The sequence below is a fragment of the Anarrhichthys ocellatus genome, unplaced genomic scaffold (genome assembly GCF_004355925.1).
Source record: "Anarrhichthys ocellatus isolate YVR2014 unplaced genomic scaffold, GSC_Weel_1.0 scaffold10, whole genome shotgun sequence".
NCBI classification, from domain to species: domain Eukaryota; kingdom Metazoa; phylum Chordata; class Actinopteri; order Perciformes; family Anarhichadidae; genus Anarrhichthys; species Anarrhichthys ocellatus.
The window spans coordinates 9,774,172-9,797,611 of NW_022280040.1; the positions used below are offsets into that span (position 1 = coordinate 9,774,172).

General features: G+C 41.9%; 1 protein-coding gene across 1 annotated transcript in view; it reads right to left on the minus strand.

Moving 5' to 3' along the window:
* Positions 1 to 23,440, minus strand: part of LOC116384874 (cadherin-12-like) — a 55,883-nt gene that overhangs the window by 28,058 nt on the left and 4,385 nt on the right. Inside the window, exons 2-5 of the mRNA XM_031849881.1 lie at positions 12,131 to 12,425; positions 7,941 to 8,060; positions 6,013 to 6,180; positions 2,091 to 2,278 (exon numbers count right to left, since the gene is read on the minus strand). Coding sequence (XP_031705741.1) covers positions 2,091 to 2,278; positions 6,013 to 6,180; positions 7,941 to 8,060; positions 12,131 to 12,425 — 771 coding nt within the window. The remainder of the gene's footprint in view (positions 1 to 2,090; positions 2,279 to 6,012; positions 6,181 to 7,940; positions 8,061 to 12,130; positions 12,426 to 23,440) is intronic.

Here is a 23,440-nt window from a genome sequence, read left to right on the forward strand (position 1 = left end):
AATAATACGCTGGCTCTCTATAGTCAAGCCTGTGGGTAGAGTAATAATAATATTTCTATTTATTGGGTTTGGATATTATGGATCTTGGCGTCTTTAACCAGCCATACCCTGAGGAGAGCTCAGAATAAACACAAATGAAGGGAAGGCGGTCTAGAGATGGAGAGATTTTCACTTCATAAACCAAAACAACATGAATACATTTTTGAAAGCTGGCTTTTCCATAAAGCAGTTGTATCGCGCTTACTCTATTATTATTTGTTCTTGTTTCCAAGTTTAAAAATAGTATAGTTATTAAAGGAATTATTTAGAGAAAACTGCACAGTGGTTTATTTCAAATGAAATATCCATACATGGTTATTAAATCACTCCTACGGACACAATAAGGTCATGATGTTGTCTCATATATATATATATATATATATATATATATATGCATAATAAGTCTCATTATAGCCTAGCTATTTAGTAGATGAGCACTCAATGCACCGGCTGGATCGCTCCATTTCTCCCTCTCATTTTAGTCCGCGGCTGTAATGTCCTTTTCCTCTCAGCTCCGGCAGTTTTGGGTCCTCCTTGAAAATGAGATGGTGGATCTCTAAAGGTTTCTGCTCGGAATAATACATGACTCTAATATCACTGGTGCCTGTGTGCCACTTGTGCCAGGTGATATTACAGCCCTACAAATACTGTGTGTGGCAAAAGTTAGATATAAAATGAGATACCGATGCTATATGGGTCAAAGAGAGTGCAACCAAAGGCCGGGGCCTCTTGCTGTGGGTCACCATGCACTTGATGCATTAATCCATTTAGCGAAAAAGAACATATGGCATAGTAAATGGGCCCTGACGTGCAGAGTGAATGCTTTATATAGCACAGGCACTCGCAGAGAGCTACGCCGTTGCCCTGAGCTGTGCTTTAAGGCACGGACAGCAAGGACACGAGCAACATCACACAACAGAGATCACAGGTCCAACCCTGGCATCTGCCAAGTGTCCTGCTGGTACAGCTTTATGTAACACAAGGAAGTGCTACCTGCACACACGTTAGAATATATTTTATCATATAGGCCATCTCATTTTATTTATTCCAGGATCTATTTCCAAGCGGTGCTTCCTCCATTGTTTTGTCCTATGATGTCAATGTTGATGTCTACTGACATCACTCGCTATGTTGCTGTCAAGATGTGATGTGATTTATTTATGTTTCATGGAGCCCATACGGCGCTGTTTTGCATATATATTTTGCATTGAGCTTGAATATAAATGTATTTCATGTGTTTTAAGTTAACACCCCCTCTCTCCCATGGGTATGTGCAATGACATTGACAAACATAATACTTCCTGAATATTAAATTAGGAAAAAAAGGTTGCACTTTTTATGACTCCCAAGGCTATAATGCATAAACATACTGCTTATAATATTGCTAATCATAGTTAAAGCCATCATAGATATTCATAATGCTTTGTAACAATAGTCAAGACATATTATAAAGTGTGTTATAATGTATCATAATATTGCACTCATGACATATTTCTAGAAGGATCAAAGTGAATTAAAGTTCCCATTGTTGTAATGCACAATCATCTTTTCATAATGTCCTGATCTTGGGTTTTTGTTTACTCCGTTTCCTGTTTTATTTTGAAAGTAACTCTCCTCATGTTTGTTTTCATTTCCTGTCTTTGTCTTTTCCCTCCTGTTTTCGACCACACTCGTGGTTCATTAGTTGCTGAGCCTCTTGTGTATTGAGTCCTTGTGTTTCAGTGTCAGGTTGTCTGCATCCGTTGCTGATCTTTATGTTCCTGCCTCGTACTTTGTGTTTAGTTTCCCACAGTGTTCAGCATTTTGATTATAACCTGTTACCTGCCGGTTTTTGGACATCCAGATGTAAGCTACTTTGTTCATTAAAAACAGAAACCCAGAGCAGAAAAGTGGTGAGTGTGGCCTGACCGTTACTGTTGCCTGCAGGTAATTTCACAATCTTTTATATTAGTGAGCAGTTTGTATTTGTTCATGTTGTATTCATAACAATGAATACAGGTTTCTATGAGAATTCACAGCATATGTTTGTCTTAGTTGCTGAGGCTCCTTACCCTTCTGAGAATGATGATCCCTTCTTGGTTGTGTTCATTGGTGGTGATGTCAAACATGGTGCCTCCGTCACCTGGCACAATGGTGTACTCTACTTCGGCGTTTCTCCCGACGTCCAAGTCATGGGCTTTGATTCTGCCGACAGCGGATCCCACTGAAGAAGACTCGGGAACTCGTAGGTGGAAGAAACCTGTCGGCAAACAAACATCAGACTGGACTTATTATCACTCGACATCGGATGGAATACTGAGCTCTTCACATCCTCTGTCCTTTATGCAGTCTCTCTCACACACCGGTCTTAATCACCCATAGGCAAGCAGCTGATATGCTCTGTCTGAAGTCGGCCCTGTGGCTGTGGGACATTATTCAAAGCCAATGTGTTTGACCAGCATTGCTGCTCGGCTCCTTGTAATTGGAGGGCTCAACCTGTACTACAAACACAAGAGCCTTGGGGCTCTGATGCTCCCAACAGCAGCAAGCGCTGCTGAGGACTAGGGAATAAATCTACAACGAAACAAACTGTGTGGATTGATTGATTATCACTTACATCAGACAATGGGTGGGAATTCATCTTTTTTTTCTGCACTTCACTCTCTGAAACGGCTAGCTGTTTGAACAATAGCATCTGCTCATGCCAGAGACGGGAAAACTTTTGCACTACAAATCCAGTGAGAACACCTGGTGGCATCACGGTGATGCCGCTGGCAATCCAGTAAAACACTATGATAGTGTTGAAATGATTCTAAGGACTTGGAATGTTTTACATCCCTCATTTTAGCACTCCATCTTGTCAGTTCAGGAAATGTTAGGGACTTCAATGTGCCAGAACATTTATTCTGAAACTGGTGCCATATCAAAAGGTTACACACGTGTATTTGGGACTATTCGCTGTGAATGAATTCCTCAAACTCAGTGTAGCGCCCACAATCCTTCACTATATTGTTAACATTAATTTAACACACTCAACACATTCCTCTGCTGCAGCAACAGAGAATCAGCCACATCCAGTTCTAGAAAAAAAAAAAAAAAAAGATTTGTTTCTTGGAATTTGATTCATTTGGCCCTGATGTGACAAACAAACCCTACGAATGGGGACGGCTGTGTGCAGGAGAGAAACGTGTGTACGAGTCTCTTTGAAGCTCCTTCTGAGGATCGTGCTGCTTGACATAAAATAGCATCAAAGTTGGAGATGGATGAACTTGAACATACATGTCTACAATAAGAGTGTCGAGGCACTCAGTGTGACAAGGGAAGCTGCTTGGCAGAGACATTTAACGTTGGAGGACCCAAATATAGGTACAGAGTCAAGACCAAAATACCAGCCTTTGCTTAGGTTATTGGAGAATAAAATATGTTTCTAATGAGTACGATACTTTACGCTACACCATGTCATTGCACTCCCTCTCATTTGTTATTCCTCAATTTTACTGTGGATCTGAGCTTTTCCCTCACTGTTGATCCTAGGATTTTGAGAGGTGAGCTGAGGCAAACGGATGAATTTGGCTGCCGTGATTTCAATAAATAATCAAGTACTTTCAAGGACATGCATTCATTTCAAAAGTCTTTTAAAGGTTCATGTCCTTTGAAAGACAGGACACAGCGCCAGTGCCAAAACGGGGAGCTGCTGTTGAAGAGAAATTAACAAACAGCTGTTAAGGGCAGACACCCCAGATGAATGGGGTGAAAGATATAAATATATATACTGTATATACACCTCTATGGAAACTCCCCAGTTTATTACTCATATTTAAACAATTATTATTGTAACTGGTTGTATATGGACCCAAATGCAACACACAGGATTCCAGGGATCTTTGACCTTTTATTACAAACTTCGATAACAGCAGACAGAGTTTAAACTGGGTCAGGATCAGAAGGCTAGTGGGTTTACCGGGAGTCAAGCAAGGCGGGTAAAACAGGGGCAGGCAGGGTTTCCAGATACGGCGGGGAGAGTAAAACAGGATCAGGATCAGAAGGCTGGTGGGTTTACCGGGAGTCAGGCAAGGCGGGTAAAACAGGGGCAGGCAGGGTTTCCAGATACGGCAGGCAGAGTAAAACAGGATCAGAAGGCTGGTGGGTTTACCGGGAGTCAGGCAAGGCAGGTAGAACAGGGGCAGGCAGGGTCGGTAACAGGAGATCAGTCTGTGAGAGTGTGCTGGAGAGTCTGGCATAGAACCGAAGAACAATCTGGCAAATGTGTCTGGGAGGCAGGAGTCTATATAGGGGCTTGATTACTGATCAGAGGCAGGTCAGTGAACAGGTGAAGGGAGTTTAGACTAATGAGGAGGGAGTGACTGACAATAAGAGTGAGGAGGGTGTGGAGCTGAACTGTGACAATTATTCCAGTTTTCTCAAATTACATGTTGAAATATGCAAATGAGGCATTGTCTTACTATGTATGTGCTAATTTGGATACGCTTCCAAACATTGGATGAAACAAGGTTTAAAATCTCTTGTTTCATTTTGTTGACATATTACACAAATTGTCTCACTCCATGAATCAGAAAATGCATCCAACAGCCCTTATAATAAACAACAATAAACACTTGAATAAAGCTATGAATGATATATGAACACACCCCTCAGTAACAACCCTCAGAAATGTGGTGTATGTAAGAGCTAGAGATATCATCATGACACTTCCCCAGTTGATTACTTACATTAAGACAAATATATTTGTATTACAACACTCCAGGTCAGTTTTGGCGAAAACTACAGACAGAAATATACAAAGTAGTAAAAAGTATTTTGGAATGTTTCTCTCCACTAGTCTGAAAGAAGTCGTGTTATGGAAGCAAAACAGTCCAAAATCTCAAAATTGATCAGTGCATGAAAAACCATGTATTAGCCTCTCCCCTTAAATGGCGCTGTCAGTGGGTTCACTATCGTCTCTGATAATTCAACAAAGCCACAAGCAGTGAGACATATACACCCCTATTAGTCATGACCACTACAGGCGTTCACATCTGGTGCCATGAGAGGATTGATGGTTTACAAATACTTCATCTATAATAACTAGAGGGGGGGGGGGATTTATAGAAAAGACAGATGTGGGATGGATCCATGCAGCAATAACATAAGTAAACTGAATCATCTGATGAGGTCCACCAGGATGGCAACAACACATGCATCTTCTTGTTATGTTCTAACCTGTAAGCCCTCTATAGATAGAAGAGAGAAGGCGACAAAGGGAGGATTTGGGACGGGGCAGAGGAGCCGCCATACTTGGCCCACACCTCTGTGCTGTGACAGCATTATGGAAATATCATCTTTTCCCCACAGCCACAGGAGCTTGACCGTCAGACTGCCTGTATTTAAATTCAGAGGAGACCACTCGGTGTCGCCTCACAATACCTGAAGAGACTGCATCCTTATACAGAGCAGCATTTTGCTTTCCTGTTGTACACTTGCTGATTTGGAGTACATGTTCTGCACACAATTTAACCGTTATGCTGAGTATAAGCAGAGACGCTTTTACAGATCGACGTATTTACAGTATATTTTTTTTCCCTACTTGGCTTTTTACATGACCCGGTGAACGGTACAATCGAATTAATCTGGTTTAGCAGCTTATTCAAAATACCGGATGAAATACAGTGTTTAAATACACTGACTCAATCCCTGGTGCAGCACCATCCTGCTCAAACCTGATCTAAATATAGAAGGGCGCCCCATGAGCGACATAACACCAATCCTGCTTTATTCGCCAGCAGTATGTAGATGCAATCATGTTAAATAAACAGCGTTTGCTTACGACAGCACATAATGACAAATAATGAAAACCAATTACAGGGAGTAGACATGATGAACACCCCCTGCCCTGTTGTAATTGCACAGTGTTTATTCCCCGATCATAAAATGAGTGAACCTGCGTGAGGTCATCTGCATTAATATTGTTTTAGAAATCAACAAAAGGGCACTCACTTTTAGAGAACCTAGGCGGATTATCGTTGACGTCGCTGAGGGTGATGTTGATGGTGGTGGTCCCGGCCAGCCCCCCCAGCTGGCCCCCCATGTCCTTGGCCTGGATTAATACCTGGTACTGTTCCTTCACCTCTCTGTCCATATTGGGCAAGGCTGTCTTTATAACACCTGGTGTACAGCAAGATTAATAGGAAATAGAGATAATAAAGGAGAGAGACGTAGAGGGAGCGAAGAAGAGAGTGAGCGATAGAGATAGTGGGATAAAAAAAAGACACAAGGGAAGACATGGTAAACATATAATCCTTTGAAATATATTTGATGCCAATTGCACAATTTTCCTCAAAATGCACAATGTATTTCCACCCAAGGAGCTCACTCCCCAGGAAGAAGCTGCTTGTGCGGCTCTCACCAAGGCTAAAATAGAGGTCATTTCACAAACTGGAGACGCTTGACATTCAATAGGGAACTCTGGAGGAGCCATATAATGATTCACTTGAGGATCAGAGACCCTGAGATCAGAGAGCGTTTGTACTGCAGATTAATAGCTAGGTCAGTGGGAGGTTGGCAGGCTAAAAGGAAGTGGGCAGCTAGGTGGGTCTGCACTTTTTCCCTCCGCTTTTTTTTCCATTTAATACAGTGAGGATGTGAGGATGTACAATTTGATCGGCAGACCCCTAACATGTGTGGACACAAAATCAATTCAATTTGTTTTTGGACAAGGGTGGTGTCTGTCTCTGAGATGAATAATTCTGTAGCATGCAGGGAGATTTCAGCATGTTGTTGTCACCCCCTTCCCTTGTTCACCTTTTCCTTGCAGTGTTTACTCCCGTTGCTGATGTGCGTTTGGAGATATATGCAGGCCCAGCAGGGCAAACATGTACTTTAACACTTTGATTTTTTTTTCCTCCCCAGCATCAGTTTGAAATACAGTCACAGTACGCGCTCTGTAAAGCTCAGGGATGAGCGGTGTAATCAGCAACAGATTCCACCGTATCTGCCACATGTGAACCTATTTCCGTATGCTTTGAACTGCCCCAGATAGGGAGCCAACAGCAGCCCACTGCCGGCGAACACTGGTGGTGTGAAGGTGTTTCAGATTAAGCAGGGTTTTTTAGCAGTCGTATGCCTCACCCCGCCATGCTGCGACTCTGCAACCTTTTTTACTGCCATTTCCCTCCTACGACACCGGCCGCCTACACCGGCAACGTGTGTTTGTAACGCAGCACCGGTCATTGTCATTGTCGTTTCAATTCAAGCTACCAGCTATAGCGGTTTGCTGGCTAACTCTACACAACACTGACTACTCAGTATCCTCGCAGAAAAGATTCAGAAAGTCATTGGTGTTTTTGAGATCAGAGTTTGTGGGGTCAATTCTAGGACCAGTTTTATTCTCATGATATATGCTTGCACTGCTCCACACCACATTGTGCAGAACTGTGTTCCTTAAACGTATTGTCTAGGGACCCACTTTTTAAAAAAATGACAAACCATCGCGACTCAATTAGTTAACAGGCTCTTGTATTTTCCCCCTCTCATCAGTATAACAAACACAAAGCTAGCCTTTCAGATTCAATGTTATAAGTAGGCCATAATTATCACACAACAATGCAAACAACCTTATGTGACTCAAAGGGGTAGTGCAGATATAAATAATAAATAAAAGACTATGGAAGAATTTATGCAAATTTGTTTGGCTACCCTAATAAAATCTCCTGCGTATATATTCTTTGGGAATGACCGGTTTAGAACACACTCAATCATACATATATTACAGGACTAATGGCCGAAATAACTTATGTCACTGCACCAGGTGCACAAAGAAACAGAGGTAGTTATTGTTGACTCGTAAATGTGTAGATGATTGTGAACTTTACACTGACTAAATCACTTTTGTGTCACATAAATCAGGAAGGGATAAGGTACTTTACCTGTTTTAGGATCAACAGAGAAGTACGGCTGGCCGTGGAGGATGCTGTAAACCACTCTGGCACTGTTTCCATATGTCGGGTCGTCTGCATCTGTGGCTGTCACTTGCGTCACATACGTCCCTGGGGAAAGGAGCGGGAAGACATATTGACTTTGACTTAATTTGTTTCCTCATGAGACTGCAATCCAAACTCTTTGAAGTTCATCAGTTTACCGAGCGATCTCACCTGACACTAATGAATGATGAACAGCCGAGAGAGCTAATAATGAGCGGTCAAAGTCGCTGATGGGGTATAATGAGGAGGAGCGTGGAGGAGAAGGGATGTGTCGAGGCGCTGTTCGATTATCCTGCTGTATGTTTGGAGTTGCATATTTGTAGCATTACTAAGTGGCCATTATTTAAAAAAACAAATAAAGGAAGGGTAAAAAAAAGAAAAGGCTCTTGTGTGACTATTCATTAAACAATGCTACCATTAAGAAAACAAAGGGCCACGGCAAGAATAGCGTTAGTGGCAGTGTTCCAAACTGCTGGGGTAAGAGGACATAATAATTAATTGTTGGAGGTTTGGCTCATCCTCATTAACTAGCTGGCATTGAACACTTATTCACGATGTATTTAAATTCAGCAGACTCAATCCGAAGTTTCCAGGTTAAGGGGAGGGGTAACCAATAAAAAAGTGCCTCGTCAGCCGGACTATTTTGTAACTCTACAAGCCTGGTTTTTTAGAAAGACTGGTGGCAGACAAGTTTAACACGGATGACTTCACAGGCAGACAGCTCAGTACACACGTGTCAATCACAAACATGCTGTGTTTTTTCAACCACAGGGTTTGCGGAGCACTTATGTGAACAGGAGACACTGACCGGGAGGACATCTACATGGTCATTTTGAATTCCGGTAAGCTCCTAGTCGTCTGTAAAGAACTTACTGTACATTAAATAGGCTTTGCAGTCTGAGCAGACGGTAACAATGGCATTAAAACATTAGGTGAGAGAGATTAGTGTCTCAGTTCTTCCTAACAGAGCCACGCGTGCCTGATTAGACGTACCAGGGAAGGACAGCATCGTACTCCAACACACATCAACACCAGATGAGATAATACATGTTTATATATAATAATAACATGTTTTTTCAGTACAGCTAGAGAGAGGACATCCACAGATACGTGAGCTCAGATGCAGGGAAAGTTTAAATGCCTTTGAGCTTCGTAGACACCCACGCATATCCAGGTGACGAAGGCAAGAGCCTCTCTCCTCAGTGTGAGACAATAAACAAGACGATTAAATTCTATTCACGCAATTGTGGAAATTCAGGTGCGTGAGTGAGAGCTAGGTGGAGGAAATGGCTTGAAAGGTCATCGCTGATAAACACAGGAGGAGAATACAGAGTTCAGCAAAATATGGATTATCTATCTGACTTAATTAAATATTGTTTATATCACAATATTCAACAAATTACTGAAATGTAATGCAGGGGGAACCAATTAACATGGCACAATACACAATGCATACAGATTTTGTATGAAAATATGAGGAGAAAGAGAGGAGTGCAACTGAAAGGCTGATCCAATGTGGGGAGGACTTCTGTGGAGTTGCATGTACAAATCTGATATTAACTATTTGAAATGTTTGGAGACGAGGAGTGAAATCAACAAATTCATCACTCACTGAAATTGTTTTTGTTGTTGTTTAATCTGTCACTTTCTTAGTGATTCAGGGATAAACTAATTGCATACAACTCTAAGAGATTGTTGCCATGAGTGATTTCATAATATCTGTCCATAGTCTTCATTACCAACCATTAGTGCATATTTATGCTCAGCATCTCTCCCTTTTAGTTTTTGTTTCTCCCTGCTAACATAAAAAAAACATCCAAAGGGGGATTCTAGCCAAAACATCAAGAGTAACAGTTAATGAACCCATTGATCACACAAGTCTTGCTGCTAGAAATATTGATAAGGACATTAGTTGGTTTGATTATTCTTTTTTATATAACTTCCCACAAAAAGTGTGTGTGTGTGGGAGGGGGGGGCTGAATCGCACTCACAGCTGTATTATCAGCTGGGATATTTCCTATAGTGGTGCCACTCTGCACTGCATCATTTTGCAATGCTTATCATTCCCACTTTTTTATGGCTTCAACTGTCTCTTAAGTCTTTTCTAATAAGTCAAAATCTTTAGTTCCATGACACAGGAGCACTTAAGGATTTGTGCAGTTAGACTTATTTGTTCATTCATTTAAATTTATTTATGCTTCATGCATCTGACATACCATGCTATGCACTACATGAGACAGGGGGCATCTAATGAAAGATGCTATCCTGTTGGATTATGGGAAATGTGGGTTCCAGAGGTTTGGGGGCATGACTCATAACAGAGTGCAGAAAATGAGTCCTAAACCTCAGAAATGAGTTCCACTTCCTGTTTCCTCGTCTCAAAGTCAATGTGTTTTTTTGAATACATCAGTAAATACATCACTTGTGAGTTTTGATGTTTTTACATGTCTTACAAAAGGCGGTTGATAACAAGTGGATAAAGACTTCTAAACGTCATAATGCCAGCTATTCCACCTGTGAATATTCACACTCATGCGACGTAGTGCAGTTTGTGCATTAGCCTCATGTTAGCTTCTTACCTCTGCCAAATGCATTCATGCTCAAAAAAGATAAAAGTGGTGTTCATTTGTGGAGATTATCTTGCTGAACAAAACGTGTAAGTATCACAAACTTGTGTTTGCCACAGAGCTTATTTTCTGCAATAATCCAAATTCCAATGGAAAAATCCCATTGGCTTTATGTCAGGGGAACCAGAGCGATGCTAACTTCCTGTTGGCCGACAAAAACTGCAGCATACGGACTAAAAGTCAGGATATCATTACCTCTGCTTTTTTATTTTGACAATTCTTTTTGAATCTCTCTCTCACAAGTACAACAACTAAATGAAACTGAAACCCTTAATCAATGGATTACCCTTTTGAAGTTAATGGCAGGTATCCATTCATACAAAGAAAGCTTATACATAAAGCATGCATCCTATAATAAGGATAGAAACATTTTGAAAATTATTTGTAAATTCACTTGGAAGGTGATAACAACATTCATGTGATTATCTAAATGAAAGGTTCTCATTTTTGATCCTTTTTTATCATCAGTAAAACAAACAGATTGCCCGCTATAGATACAATTTAATAAATAGGCTGCAATTATCAGATGAATGGAAATATTCAGACTCCTTCATGTGGCTTAAAGGTGTACTGGAGATATACAATTTTAAATAAAGGACTATGGAAGAAATTTTGCAAGTTTCTTTGGAAAATGTCGCGTCTTCAGTCTTTGGGAATGACTGGTCTACTTGATTCATTCTGTGGATGTTTTTTATTTATTTTTAAGCTGATCTCTGGACTCTGCTTCCATGGTCACACCAGATGTCCATCCATCCATCCATTCATTCATCCATTCATCCATCCATCCATTATCTGTACCCGCTCATCCCATTCAGGCTCGCGGGGGGGCTGGAGCTTATCCCAGCTGAAATAGGGCGAAGGCAGGGTACACCTTGGACAGGTTGCCAGACTGTCACAGGGTTGATACAAAGAGACAGATAACCATTCACGCTCACATGTACACTGACGGGCAATTTAGAGTCATCAATTAAGCTAAGCTGCGTGTCTTTGGACTGTGGGAGGAAGACACGCCAACACAGGGAGAACGTGCAAACATCACACAGAAGGTCCGGCCAGCGGGTTCGAGACCCTCTAGATGTGTTTATGACAAACAGGAAAGCTTCTCTGATTCTATTGAACTGTTGTACAGCTTATGATGAGTGTTCACTGGCTTGTTTTTTTCTTATCATACTCATACATACTCTAGAGACTGCTGAGTGTTAGAGATTTGAGGGTTTCATCTGCGCTTAGATCAAGAGGAACCATTCTTACGGCAAATTACGTTGATCTGTTCTCCCTTTGGGGGGAATGTATAAAGATAAAGCTGTGGGAAATACTCAGGGCATACCAAGAATAATGAGCTGGGAAATGTCAAAATCTGGTGGGGAGCAGCATTGCCCCTCTGGTGGTACCTGTGATGTTCCTGAAACTTTCTTATTCTGTAGTTCAAGAGGAGAAAACAAAGTGCAAATGAATCTTATTAATTAAGCAAAGTACTGGCTTCTCAAATCCCTACACATGGTCACTGACCTACTGGGGACATCTCGGGGACACTGGCTGTGTATGGTCCCTCCAAGAATTTTGGCTCATTGTCGTTGATGTCTTGAACCTTGATGACAAATTCTGATTCAGGCTCTAGGGGCCTATTGGTGTCGATGTCAACAACCTGGGCGCGTAGGGTGTAGTAAGGCTTCTCCTCCCTGTCAAGGCTCCTTAAGGCATGGATGTCCCCAGTTGTTGCGTCAATTGTGAAAATGGAGCCAGCCCCATCTCCCGAGAGAGTGTACTTCACCTCACTGTCCCCCCTATCGAGGTCAGTGTGCAGCTGCAAGACAAAAGAGAGAAGAAAAGACAGGTTGAGTGCAAACATTGGCACAGATAATGATTCATTGTAAGCACTGGGGAAGAGCTGTCAAAGAACACTATTTCATGAAGACAGTCAAGGAAACTGGCTGCGCATCAAAGAGCAAATTCATGTCTCTGCAAAGATCTGCAAAACACTAACTCATGAGGAAAAATGAAATGATCGTACTTTCAGAACATTTCACAGATTAATGAGGCTAAATCTCTCATAAATAATGTATCCTTCTCTGTGCAATTACGCTGCAGTGATAACTCATCAACATCATGGACCATTTCTATTCAGGGAGGACTCCAATATCTTCTGCGAGATGGTTTTTTTCCCCTCAAAGTGGCACAGATCGGGCTGTGAAAAATAGAGGTAAATACTAGACGAGAACAATTTCTAATACTGTCGCCTGACAGCGGAGGTCTGTGACCAGATGACTCTCAGAGTTGCCAAATCTCCCTACTGCAGCCAGAGAACATCTTTGTTAATATAGATCCAAGGCCACGGCAGCTCTCTTTGTACAAGACAAACACACTCTGGGCCAGTGGCAGAAAGCCTATTGACATAGTTATGTTTACCTCCCCGGGGGAGATCAGTCATACAATTCAAAGCCTTTTAAATATTTAAGGGGTCTAATGCAACGTGGTCATCACCATACATGGATGAGGATGTTTTGCCTTCTTATCAATGGCATGGAGTTTCCACCTACACCGTTGAACAGCAGTATTATTCTTAGAGATAAGTACAGATATGTTAAGCACTGAAGCAGGGGCATTTAGCCACCTCTAATTCTACACTTTAGGACTGACTTTGGGTTATTTTCTAGCACTGCTAATGGCCACGGCTACTTTTTTTTCGGATGCTTTGGGATGTTTTGTCAAACTCATCTGATTGGTTATTGGGACTGTTGGTATGCTGGCTTCAAACCGTGTCTTTCCTGTAATCACATTCTGATTTATTAGCCTTGGATTACGTCCATATTGGGCCGTATACATGATTATATAATATAACAATATCATGTTCATGCCCAATGCCAATGTTCAGGGCCAACGCAGGACAATTTGATGCTGGTGAGATTTGCCTCCCGTCACACCGACCACAATCTTTCCCTGTCCTTATCTAAATGATTTAGTTGCATGTAGTGCCATAGCCGCGAGCTTTCGCTAACCTCGACCATGGTGCAGCTGCCATGCACTAGCTAATGACTGAATGAGTCCTCACACTGACACTGTCTTTCTTTTTGTAGTTGTACAGTCTCTTTCTTTCTGCCCCACAGGTAAATAAGCTGTCATTTGCACACGGCCAATTATCCGGTGTATCTCTGTGATAATTGCAGCCATGGAGAGGAGAGGATGTTTGGGATGCAGCTATAAATTCTCTGTAGGTTACTACTGAACACAAACCAAGACACGCAGACACAAGCGCAGACACACAGGGAGAAGTTGGTGATTCGGTGCAAATTGCCCAGTTCACACAAGCATAGCAGGGCATTATGATGTTCTCACCCATAATGCATTATTCATCGATATTCAAATGTACAAAGTATGACCCTTGTTGCATGACAACTAGGTCTCACAACAATGTATGCAATGAGCACAAAATCTGAAATGTAGATTATTAGTATTGTCTTTATAAATACTGTGGACAATATACTGCTCCTCTGTAAAAAATAATAATACATAAATACAATCAAAACCAATGTATCAACGTAGATTGCAAACTTAAATTACTAATAATCCATACTCACCAATTTACCATGATACACTTGTTAATTAAGATACATGCAATATGCAATATAGCATGTATCTCAATGTAGCGTATTTAGAATGTTTATTATCTACAATTGAATTGTGGACACTAAACTGAGGGGTAACATAATTATTAGTATTAGTGTTATCCTGAAGTTTAGAATTGTACCAGCTTAATGGTAAATATCCCCATTTATGGCACACTGTGATTAACATGAACAACGGGAAAATAGTGTCGCGTTAACCCCAGGGTGTTTATCGTATTATTCAATCCAGCCAACACTTTGTACCCTTGCTACAAGAAGGAGACAAAACGAGGGAGTTCAAAAGAAATGGAACCGAGCGAGGGGGCCATCGTTATGTCAGACAATTTGGGGATTCCCCTCCTCACTTCCAGGGGAAGAAATCTACTTCCAGGTGGACGCGTTGAAGTCAAAAGCCACGCAGGTAAACGTCCGTGCTTAACTTTACATCGCGAGTTCAACGTTACATTGTGGCGGTTTCCCACTCGGACACGTTAAACTAATACCGGAATGAGTGACGGGACCAGTACACGCAGAAGAACCGCTTCTTGTTCTGCACCTGAACTTAAAAAGGACACAACTGCGGAGGGTAAACTTCAGTGGACATCTCCAGGTAGGCCTCACGTCAACACGGGATTCCGAGGATGAGGAGCTGGCTGTGGACAGGGTGGCTCGTGACTTCATACAAGTAGGATAATATTCCATAATTCTTGGAGGCCGACAGGTCTTTTTTTTCCTGTTGCATACAGTGCTGCTTGGTGAAAAGCCGCCGTGCTGATCATTATTCTGCTGCTTGCTGTGGTTACATTTGCTACGTGTGTGTGTGTGGTGAGAGTACATGAAGGGCTGGGCGATAACTCATCACTATGCATTGCCCTGCAGAGGGACTGTTGTGTGTGTATAACAGGATTCTAGTAACATTATGTCATTAAAGTATCATGTCTGAGGCTAACAACATGACTTGCTGATGTTGTCTGACGTAATGCAGTGCAACTCCATCTAATGCATTCATCAAAGTCTAGAGCCTATTTATTTGTGTGACCTTGAATTCACTCATCATGATATTGGGAAAAAAAAAAATCATATTTATGTCAAACATGTTGCCCAGCCTGATGTGCTTGTTTGAGTGTGGCACATATGCACAGGCATGTATTTGGTGGTGACATTCTATTCCATGTTCTATTCCATTCTGATGTGTTCATTCATGCTATGCTGATGTGTTCCATGCTATGCTGATGTGTTCCGTGCTATGCTGCTGTTCCACTAGGCTGTGGCTGGCTGGCTGCGGTGCCACTCATTTGCCTGTTGTGTGAATTGTTTGCTGATCACAAATCTTGCATTGCTTGTTTGACGTGTCTTTTTTCGCACACACCTCTGACTACAAATAGAGTAGGATAATGTGTTTCTATTCTATTATGTGCTGCTTGGCCGCCGTCTCATGATGCAAGTGTTGGTCGCTGCACCACCCAGTTGCCTGTCTGCATGCATGTCATGTATGTATGTCATGGTTTTGTCCCACCGACTTGTGAAATGTACTTGCACTAGTGCAGGAGTGTTTTATTCCCGGGAAGAAGCTTTGATGGCAAGTTACAAATAGTTACTGTGATGGATTGACCTGCAGCACATGTACACCAAGCATGTCTTCTGTGCATACATCTATTCTTCTTCTCTATTCTGATCTTGTCAATGCTGCTTGGGTTCAGTCCGTCATTCCATTATCTTGGTCACTGTACCATTATCTTGTGTGTGTTGTTGCCAACTGTTTCTTTGTATCTGGCGTTGTTGGAAATGGGTTACACCGTCTACTGTAAAATTGGGCAGAGAGCCCCCTCTCTAATTAAAGTGCTCCCATCAGGGAAAAAAAAAGCAAAAAAAAAAGCTGTGAAGTGCTTATTGGAGCAGTAATGACCGTAGTACTCTGTCACCGTGTGGTTGTGTGAAACGAAGCGTCTGGCACGTCTGTAGGTGAGGCAGCAGAGGAATAATTACTCACACAAACCCACTGAGATTTCAGCCATGTGTGTGTAAATCCTTGACAAACAAAAAGTGAGCGAGAGTGGTACGAGTCTTCTTAAGTGTTCTCATTTACAAGCTTTGACTTGTAAAGTGTCGATACACCAGAAGATGTTTTTAGTTTTTTTTGTAGCCAAAGATGATACAGACAGAATACAATCATCCGGCAACTGCATTTTCAGTCGAGCCAAATGAGAGCAAACTATTTCCTGTGGGCCTTTTGTCTGTCAGCAGTCTGGTTAGAGTGGTGTTGCCCTCCGGTGCTCCCCAGGAACTTGTGCTTCGAGGTGTGCTCTTGTCTTTAATAAAACACGGTGCGTTCCCGGCGCCCCATGCTTACATCAAACCCTAGTTTGTTTTTGTAATCCCGTAATCTTTCTACAATCCATTCACATGATCCACAGCGTCATTCAGTGGGCTTTCTGTCCCATCAGGCCGACGACATGACGACACCATGTGAGCAGCAGTCCCTTTTGAGAGCGTGGTGAAAGTTGTCGCTCCTTTCTGCTTGAGGCGTAGCAGGAGAGATCAGAGTGGCAGATGGACTGTAGCAACAATGGAGGCATAATGGGGCCCGCAATCTTTTACTTGTCAGACCGAGCCGAGACAAACGCGTTGCTGACAGAAGACATGTCACTCATACACACTGCAACAAATACTGTTGTGAAAATCTATTTTGTTGAGAATTCTTTGATACAGGCATTGGATCACAATATGTTCATATGTCTCTGTCACCCACTCCCAATGGACAAAATAACAGACATCTGACAATGAAGTCTGTACCTTGTAGAGCTTAATCAACACCTGTCTGAAGCGTTGCTAGTTTCCCAGCAGCAGCTGTTGCAGGGCAGTTGTTTCTTGATTGCATACTACTGCTTAGGTGTTCATCATATGTTACCATTTCCATGTAAATAATAATTACTGCTGTGTATTGATAGCTCCTCGAGCTGTTCAGTCCTAATAATAATAATAATAATAATAATAATAATAATAATAATAATCATCAGCCCAAAGTACTTGCATGACCTGAAGCCGGATTAGTGTACTCTGTAACATGGGCAGACTGATGTTTGTGTGTACTGCTGGATGAATTATCACTTTGTATTTATGATTAATGGGGTGTTTGTATGTGGTTGTCCTTTGACTGACCAGAAAAAGAAAAAAAAATTGGAGCCTATTTTTCCCGTTTGCAGTTTATTCAATACAAGTACCCAGGAGAGGCACCTGCAAAACACTCTGCACAGTTACAGATGAAGAAGAAATGCAAACATTGAAAAGCATATGCACATTGCCTCATTAATTATAGGCCAAGTGAAAGTTGACTGATATTCATTATAAATCCCATTACTCTAACAATGGTAATTAATTATATAAAAAAAAAAGATTCATTAACAGGGAGGCAGGCGAGGGCTTCTTTTAAACTACAAACCACTCAGTGGGCTCAATAGACGAGAGGCAGAATCACAGCCGCCTTTAAAGGAACGTCAAAAGAAAGAGGGACTTCACCAAAGAGCAAAGAGAAGACATGTCCATTCCTCTCCCGTAACAGTTGTTCACAATTTATAACAATCGCATGGACAAAAAGGGGATCCTGTGTGCAGAATTCAAATGATGGCTTCAGTGATAACCGTGCGTCGATCCCAAAAGCAAATGTGGTTAACACGAATGAGGAATGAGTGAGCGGGAGCCGGCTCGTACAGACGCTGTGATCGTATGCACCCGTATTACGGCGAGCATGTCTTCACGCTCCATTTTTCATGATAAGCGTAATTAGCAAGACGCTTGGCTCCGGGTACCAGTTGACATGGCGGCAGCTGTAAAAAGAAACGGGTAGTGCTATGAAATGAAGTAAGATTCCTGTTACCAGCCAAACTCGCACCATCTGTTTTGAGTAATGATGTTTGCATTCAAGGTGTTTTTCTGTTGTTTTCGTCGTCTCAGTCTTCACACATTTTCCGAGACCATTAAACGTTTAGCATTTTTGGCCGGTTAGTTAATGCCTTTGTGAAACAATGTTTCAGTGATCATGTAGCTGCTGTTGTTCAGAGTCTTTCTTCGCCTCATTCTTGCCCGGATTTGTAGCTGTTTATGGACATTGCATTGGAGGTTGTAGCCTTCAAAGCCGTGACCTCTGCTCTTCCACAGATCTCTCTAGATATCAGGCCATCTTGCCCTGTCTGGAGCAGTAGAGGCAATGCAGAGCCCAGTGCATCAGCATTGTTGTCAAAACAAATATCGGCAGGCCCATTACTCACCTGCTATTAGGGAAAATACTTGTATTGACCGAAGCTGCTCAACTACGGGGAAGAATGATGGCTCATCTCTGCTGGCTGTGAAACAGTCACACACTTAGGTCAGTGATTGCGCCATACGGGGGAATTCTTGGCTCGGTGGCGTTCCCGGTTACACTTCCAGGGTTTGCAGCACACAGCTTCTCATTTGTTATGCAGTAAACCCGCATATTGATTCATTTGAGTGATTTCGGAGGAGAATGTAGCCAACCTCTGTAGAAAATGCTGTAATTGGATTTCTGCAGCCAGGATAATGTGGCGCTCCTCTCAGGAATGCGTATGGAGACCGCGAGTCGTCTCCGATAGGGAGCCGACGGTGTCATACTTGAACGCCCCAGCAACCTCGTACACCAGCGACTACATCCACCCATCAGTACACAGTCTGAAAAGGGTCGCAACATACTTTAGTCTAAATAAATGTGTGGATTATGTCATGTACAGTTCAACAGAGATTAAATAGCATTGTCTTCAATCTAAAACATGAATGCACTGTAAAGCATTTGTCCTGTGTTCTCCTCTTTAAAGAAAAAAAAACAATAATCACAAACCAAAATGGATAATTTAATGTATTTGTTGCTTTCATGATGGCGCTACCTAGTTTTGCGTTAATCAGACACAGACACATAGATGATTGCCTCATTTCAATACAATCAATTAGATCTTGAATAAAGCAGTAACGTCAGCGACCTATCAGACGGTCCCAGTGAGCGAGGCAGCCGCCTGCTACACTACACTAGAGCCACAACGAGCCACGTTACTCGACATGTAGGGCAATAGCCTGCTGTTAAAAACGGATATGTAGGCAGGGTGTCGTACTGAAGTCTTCATTTTGGTATTGTGACGACACTAACACACTAACTAAAGTCTCCTTGTCTAGCCTACAAACATACAAACACAAACGCACATCTTGTCCTGCACCTTGTTGGAGCAGTATAAATATGTAAACCCTACTGATGCCACAAGTCATATTGTATATTTATAAAAGTGTGTGAATAAATTCATTCTGATCCATATCACGCTTTATGAAAAAAACACTCCGTATTCCTACAACGTGCTGTTAATCAGTGTAAATCATTCTGCATCCGTTGGGGCGTTCTGTGCTTCCCTGGCCCGACCGCTGTCATGGATTTATTTTTATGCTGCTGTTCATTATTAGTTCTGACGCCACCCTTCAATCCAAGAAGCGTTCAACCCAGTGATGACAGAGTGTCAGTATATGTTCCGAGTTTTTGCATTGTCTTGCTGGTGCCCTGTCATACCGCATCACGACTGCTTGCATGGTAAGTTTTGGCGGGCGGTCGGTGCGCCGGGGAGCTGCTGATGGAAAGTAAACTCTGTGTCAAACGCCCCGGGGCTTATTATAGCTGATCGATATTGGCTCGCGGGCCGTTTCTTTGCTGCTGACAGCTCGGAGGATGCTATCTGGGTTGTGTCATGCCTCAGTCAGGTAATTGGGGCAGATGCACACACACACAGGAGGTTTATATGCAACATAAGAAAACATGTAGGGATGTGTGTGTATGTATGTTCGTGATGAGTGTGAGGGAGAGAGGACCACATTTGATTGATTGACACATCTATAGTTGAGGTTGAAGCTCCTGAGCTGCTACCTCTGAAACTATATTACAGCAATTTAAATTCAGTGCGTCTCACCTGCAGTTGCTGACAGGTGTTCATCAGAATCCATAAACATGGCTGTTGATATAACGGCTACCTATGTCAACAATCTGAGGAACTAACAGGATTACATCAGCAGCTTCAGCATACATTACAAAACCTTTCCAAAAAACGTGTTTTCATGTGAGGTTATCTTTTGCATAGCCAATAACATGGTACAAGAATGATTTTTGACACATCACATTAATGTACATGATTGTTATTGATCTCAGAGGCCATGGTTAAGGCTTGATTCCCCTTTCTCATATCACACTTGATTAAACTATCCAGTGATATTGATACAACATACAGAATGCAATTTTCTACCCAGAATCTCAACAATATTGCCCATCAATGTCAAGGAACAAATGGAAAATGTTGACCAGGGTAGTAAGTGATACTGATTGGGGGCATTAGCACACCGTTTGGAAATATGATCCAGGCAATTCAGGAGGAAAGTCCATTATCCACGAGGACAAAATATGTGAAATATATTACTTTGGCAGGACAGATGAATGGTGTCATTAGCTTTTATTTCGCATGTTCTTCTCAGAATTTCCCCGCGACATTCATCATCAACACGCAATACAATTGTAAAGGCCCTCAACCTCTTAATATGTCCTAACGAGCTGCTGAATCACTGGCACACCTCATGCAAAACCTGCAGGAGAGCGATCCTTTCACATTACTTTGCACTTGACAGTGAATCACTACGGCACATTTCCACATGAATTTAGGGAGAAGGATCACGTCATTTCATCGGAGAGCGTTTAATACACAGATCCACACATTGTACTGCAGTTTTTTTACTGGCATTTAAACCGATATTCTGTGTATACATACCATTAAATCACTGCATTAACAATGGAGTCAAGGGTTCATGCCGATATAGGATGTATTTGTGTGCTACTTGTTCCCCGTCCACATTATTTATGTCAGAAAATCAGTCACTACTTCAAGCATGCTTCAAGGATGTCATGGATAGATCAACGAGATTATTGTTTGCCTGTCAGACTCTGCACGTAGTCGACTCGCTCCGCTGTATGCACCTGAATAGACCTCTGCACAGGACAGTGCAAAGCAATCAAGTTACAAAGCCTGTGATTTTGCAGTCAGTGTTAATTACCTGCTGGCTTTGCAGTCAGTCCAGCTGAAGTATTTTGCAACGGCAGCTATAATCACCGTAGTGTGTAAACAGGTTTGCTGCTTTTATACAGGCCTCTTCAGGTTTTCATCCATTTTACAGTTGAGCACTTAAACTGAACTATATTTAACAGTGTGTAACACGGTATCACCAGCAGGGCCGGTAAATTTCATCCGGACGGGTGCTGGAATCCGTCTTTGTTGGGCCTGGTGCATACGTCTTGTTGAAACGTATTTTATGTCCTTCTTATAGATCCTCATTGAAAGATTAAATTGCGGGCTCCACGTCGGTAATAAATCTCAGCCAGGTGTGGGGTGGGACTGAGAGGAAGAGCCATCAATAAAGAGAAGGATGGTCCTTCCTTGTCAGCCAGGAAGCCAAGGAATAAACAAGTTGTGGGAGAAACGGGGCTGCCCTTTCTAGGAAGAAGTGGTTTATTGACTTGTATTTAAATAAGCGACCTTTTGTCTGCCAGTGTGTGAAACGGGGCATTGGAGCATGCCACTGCATGCCATCACATGCTCTGTATTGCAGTAAAGGGTACTGAGACTTTTCCCCCTTTCCTTTTCCTAAGTGTGACTGTCTAAACTGATTGGATTTGTCTTTAACCTTCAGTGCTGTTGTGTATAATTTGTAGGGACGGGTATTGTTAGGATTATATTGACTCTTTTCGTTACAATACTCTTGTCGGTTCCTTTTTATTACTAAATAAGCGCTTCTTAACATATTTAAAGTAAAAATAACTTTTATTATATTCGATGTTAAATACAACTAAATGTTTCTGGAGCAGCAACAGTAATGTTTACAACAGCAAAGCCACATATAGACTCAATGGAATCTCAGCAGAAGAAACCCCACCGGTCGTAAGTGCTCATTATATTTGCCCTGCGCAGAAATGACTAGCACCATTCCTTTAAGTGAATTCCGAATTGCCAAATTACTTTAATAATAGAGACAATATGTCAAACAGCAATTTATGACCATTATGTTCAAATGGAGAGTGCCTTGATGCTAGAAACGAATGGTGAAAATAGCTGCAGAGAGTTTAATAGAGGGTGAGATGAGGCGGCTTGGCTTTATATACAGACACACCACTAATGGCAGATTTTTCTTGCAGATAATCACTGCTCAGCATAGGAAAGGCCCCAGCATTATCCAATTGTGAGCGCACAGGGTTGTTACATTTACCCCCTTAAGCCTTCTGGGCTTTAATTGCTAATCTGCAATAATGTGGTTGTTGTCACCAGGAGATTGTCGGAGGTTTCACAGCATGTGGGCTTGTATTCAATGTGAAATGGTTGTGCTCAAAGTGAGTTCTATTAATAAATATGTTCCTGCGGGTCTTTATTTATATCTTTTAAAAACGTTAGAGGAAGACAGTCATAAATTTATGATTTCTCACAGTTTATTTATTGTTAATGGCATTGGAAGTACGGAGTCAACCTAGACTGCGTATGAGTATATAAGTGGACCTACTCACCCTGACGTCACCCATTGGTGTGTGGACAACGGTTTTAATGCCTTCAGTTTGCCATTCTGACTCTTGCTATCTTGATTTTTTTTTTTTTTTTTTTTTGCCATTGCCATCATGGTTTTTGGCAAAGAAAATGTTACAATCAGACAACTCCCAGCCTCACAATAAACTTGAACCCCTTTGTTGCAGTATAACTGCAATTACATTTGATTCACTCTAAGTTTCTGGTTGCATTTTCCATGGAGGAATCTTATTGCCTCAGAGACTCTCGAGACACTGAGGTTTAGGAAAAAATGCAGTAACCACCTTTCTTAACAACTGCAGTTCAGTTGCCCTTGAGCAAGGCCCCGGAGCAGTTGCTCCCTTCTTAATGGATGCAGGAGGGACTAGTCGTGCTAAACACCACACTGAATCTTGTCATGACCTTATTTGCACCTCAGGGAGCAAAGAGGGCAATTAAGTAAGCAGTGCAAGTAGCAGCTCTCAGTCTGAGGCCTGACTGTAGGTTTTCTAACAGGCTCCGAGTCTATATGTGTCGAATAAGTTTCCACCTCAATTTAACTGACCAAGAAGCAATAATATATACATTCTGGCATAAATATCAAGATTTAGTCTGTGTCAAATGAATATTGTTGTTTTTTG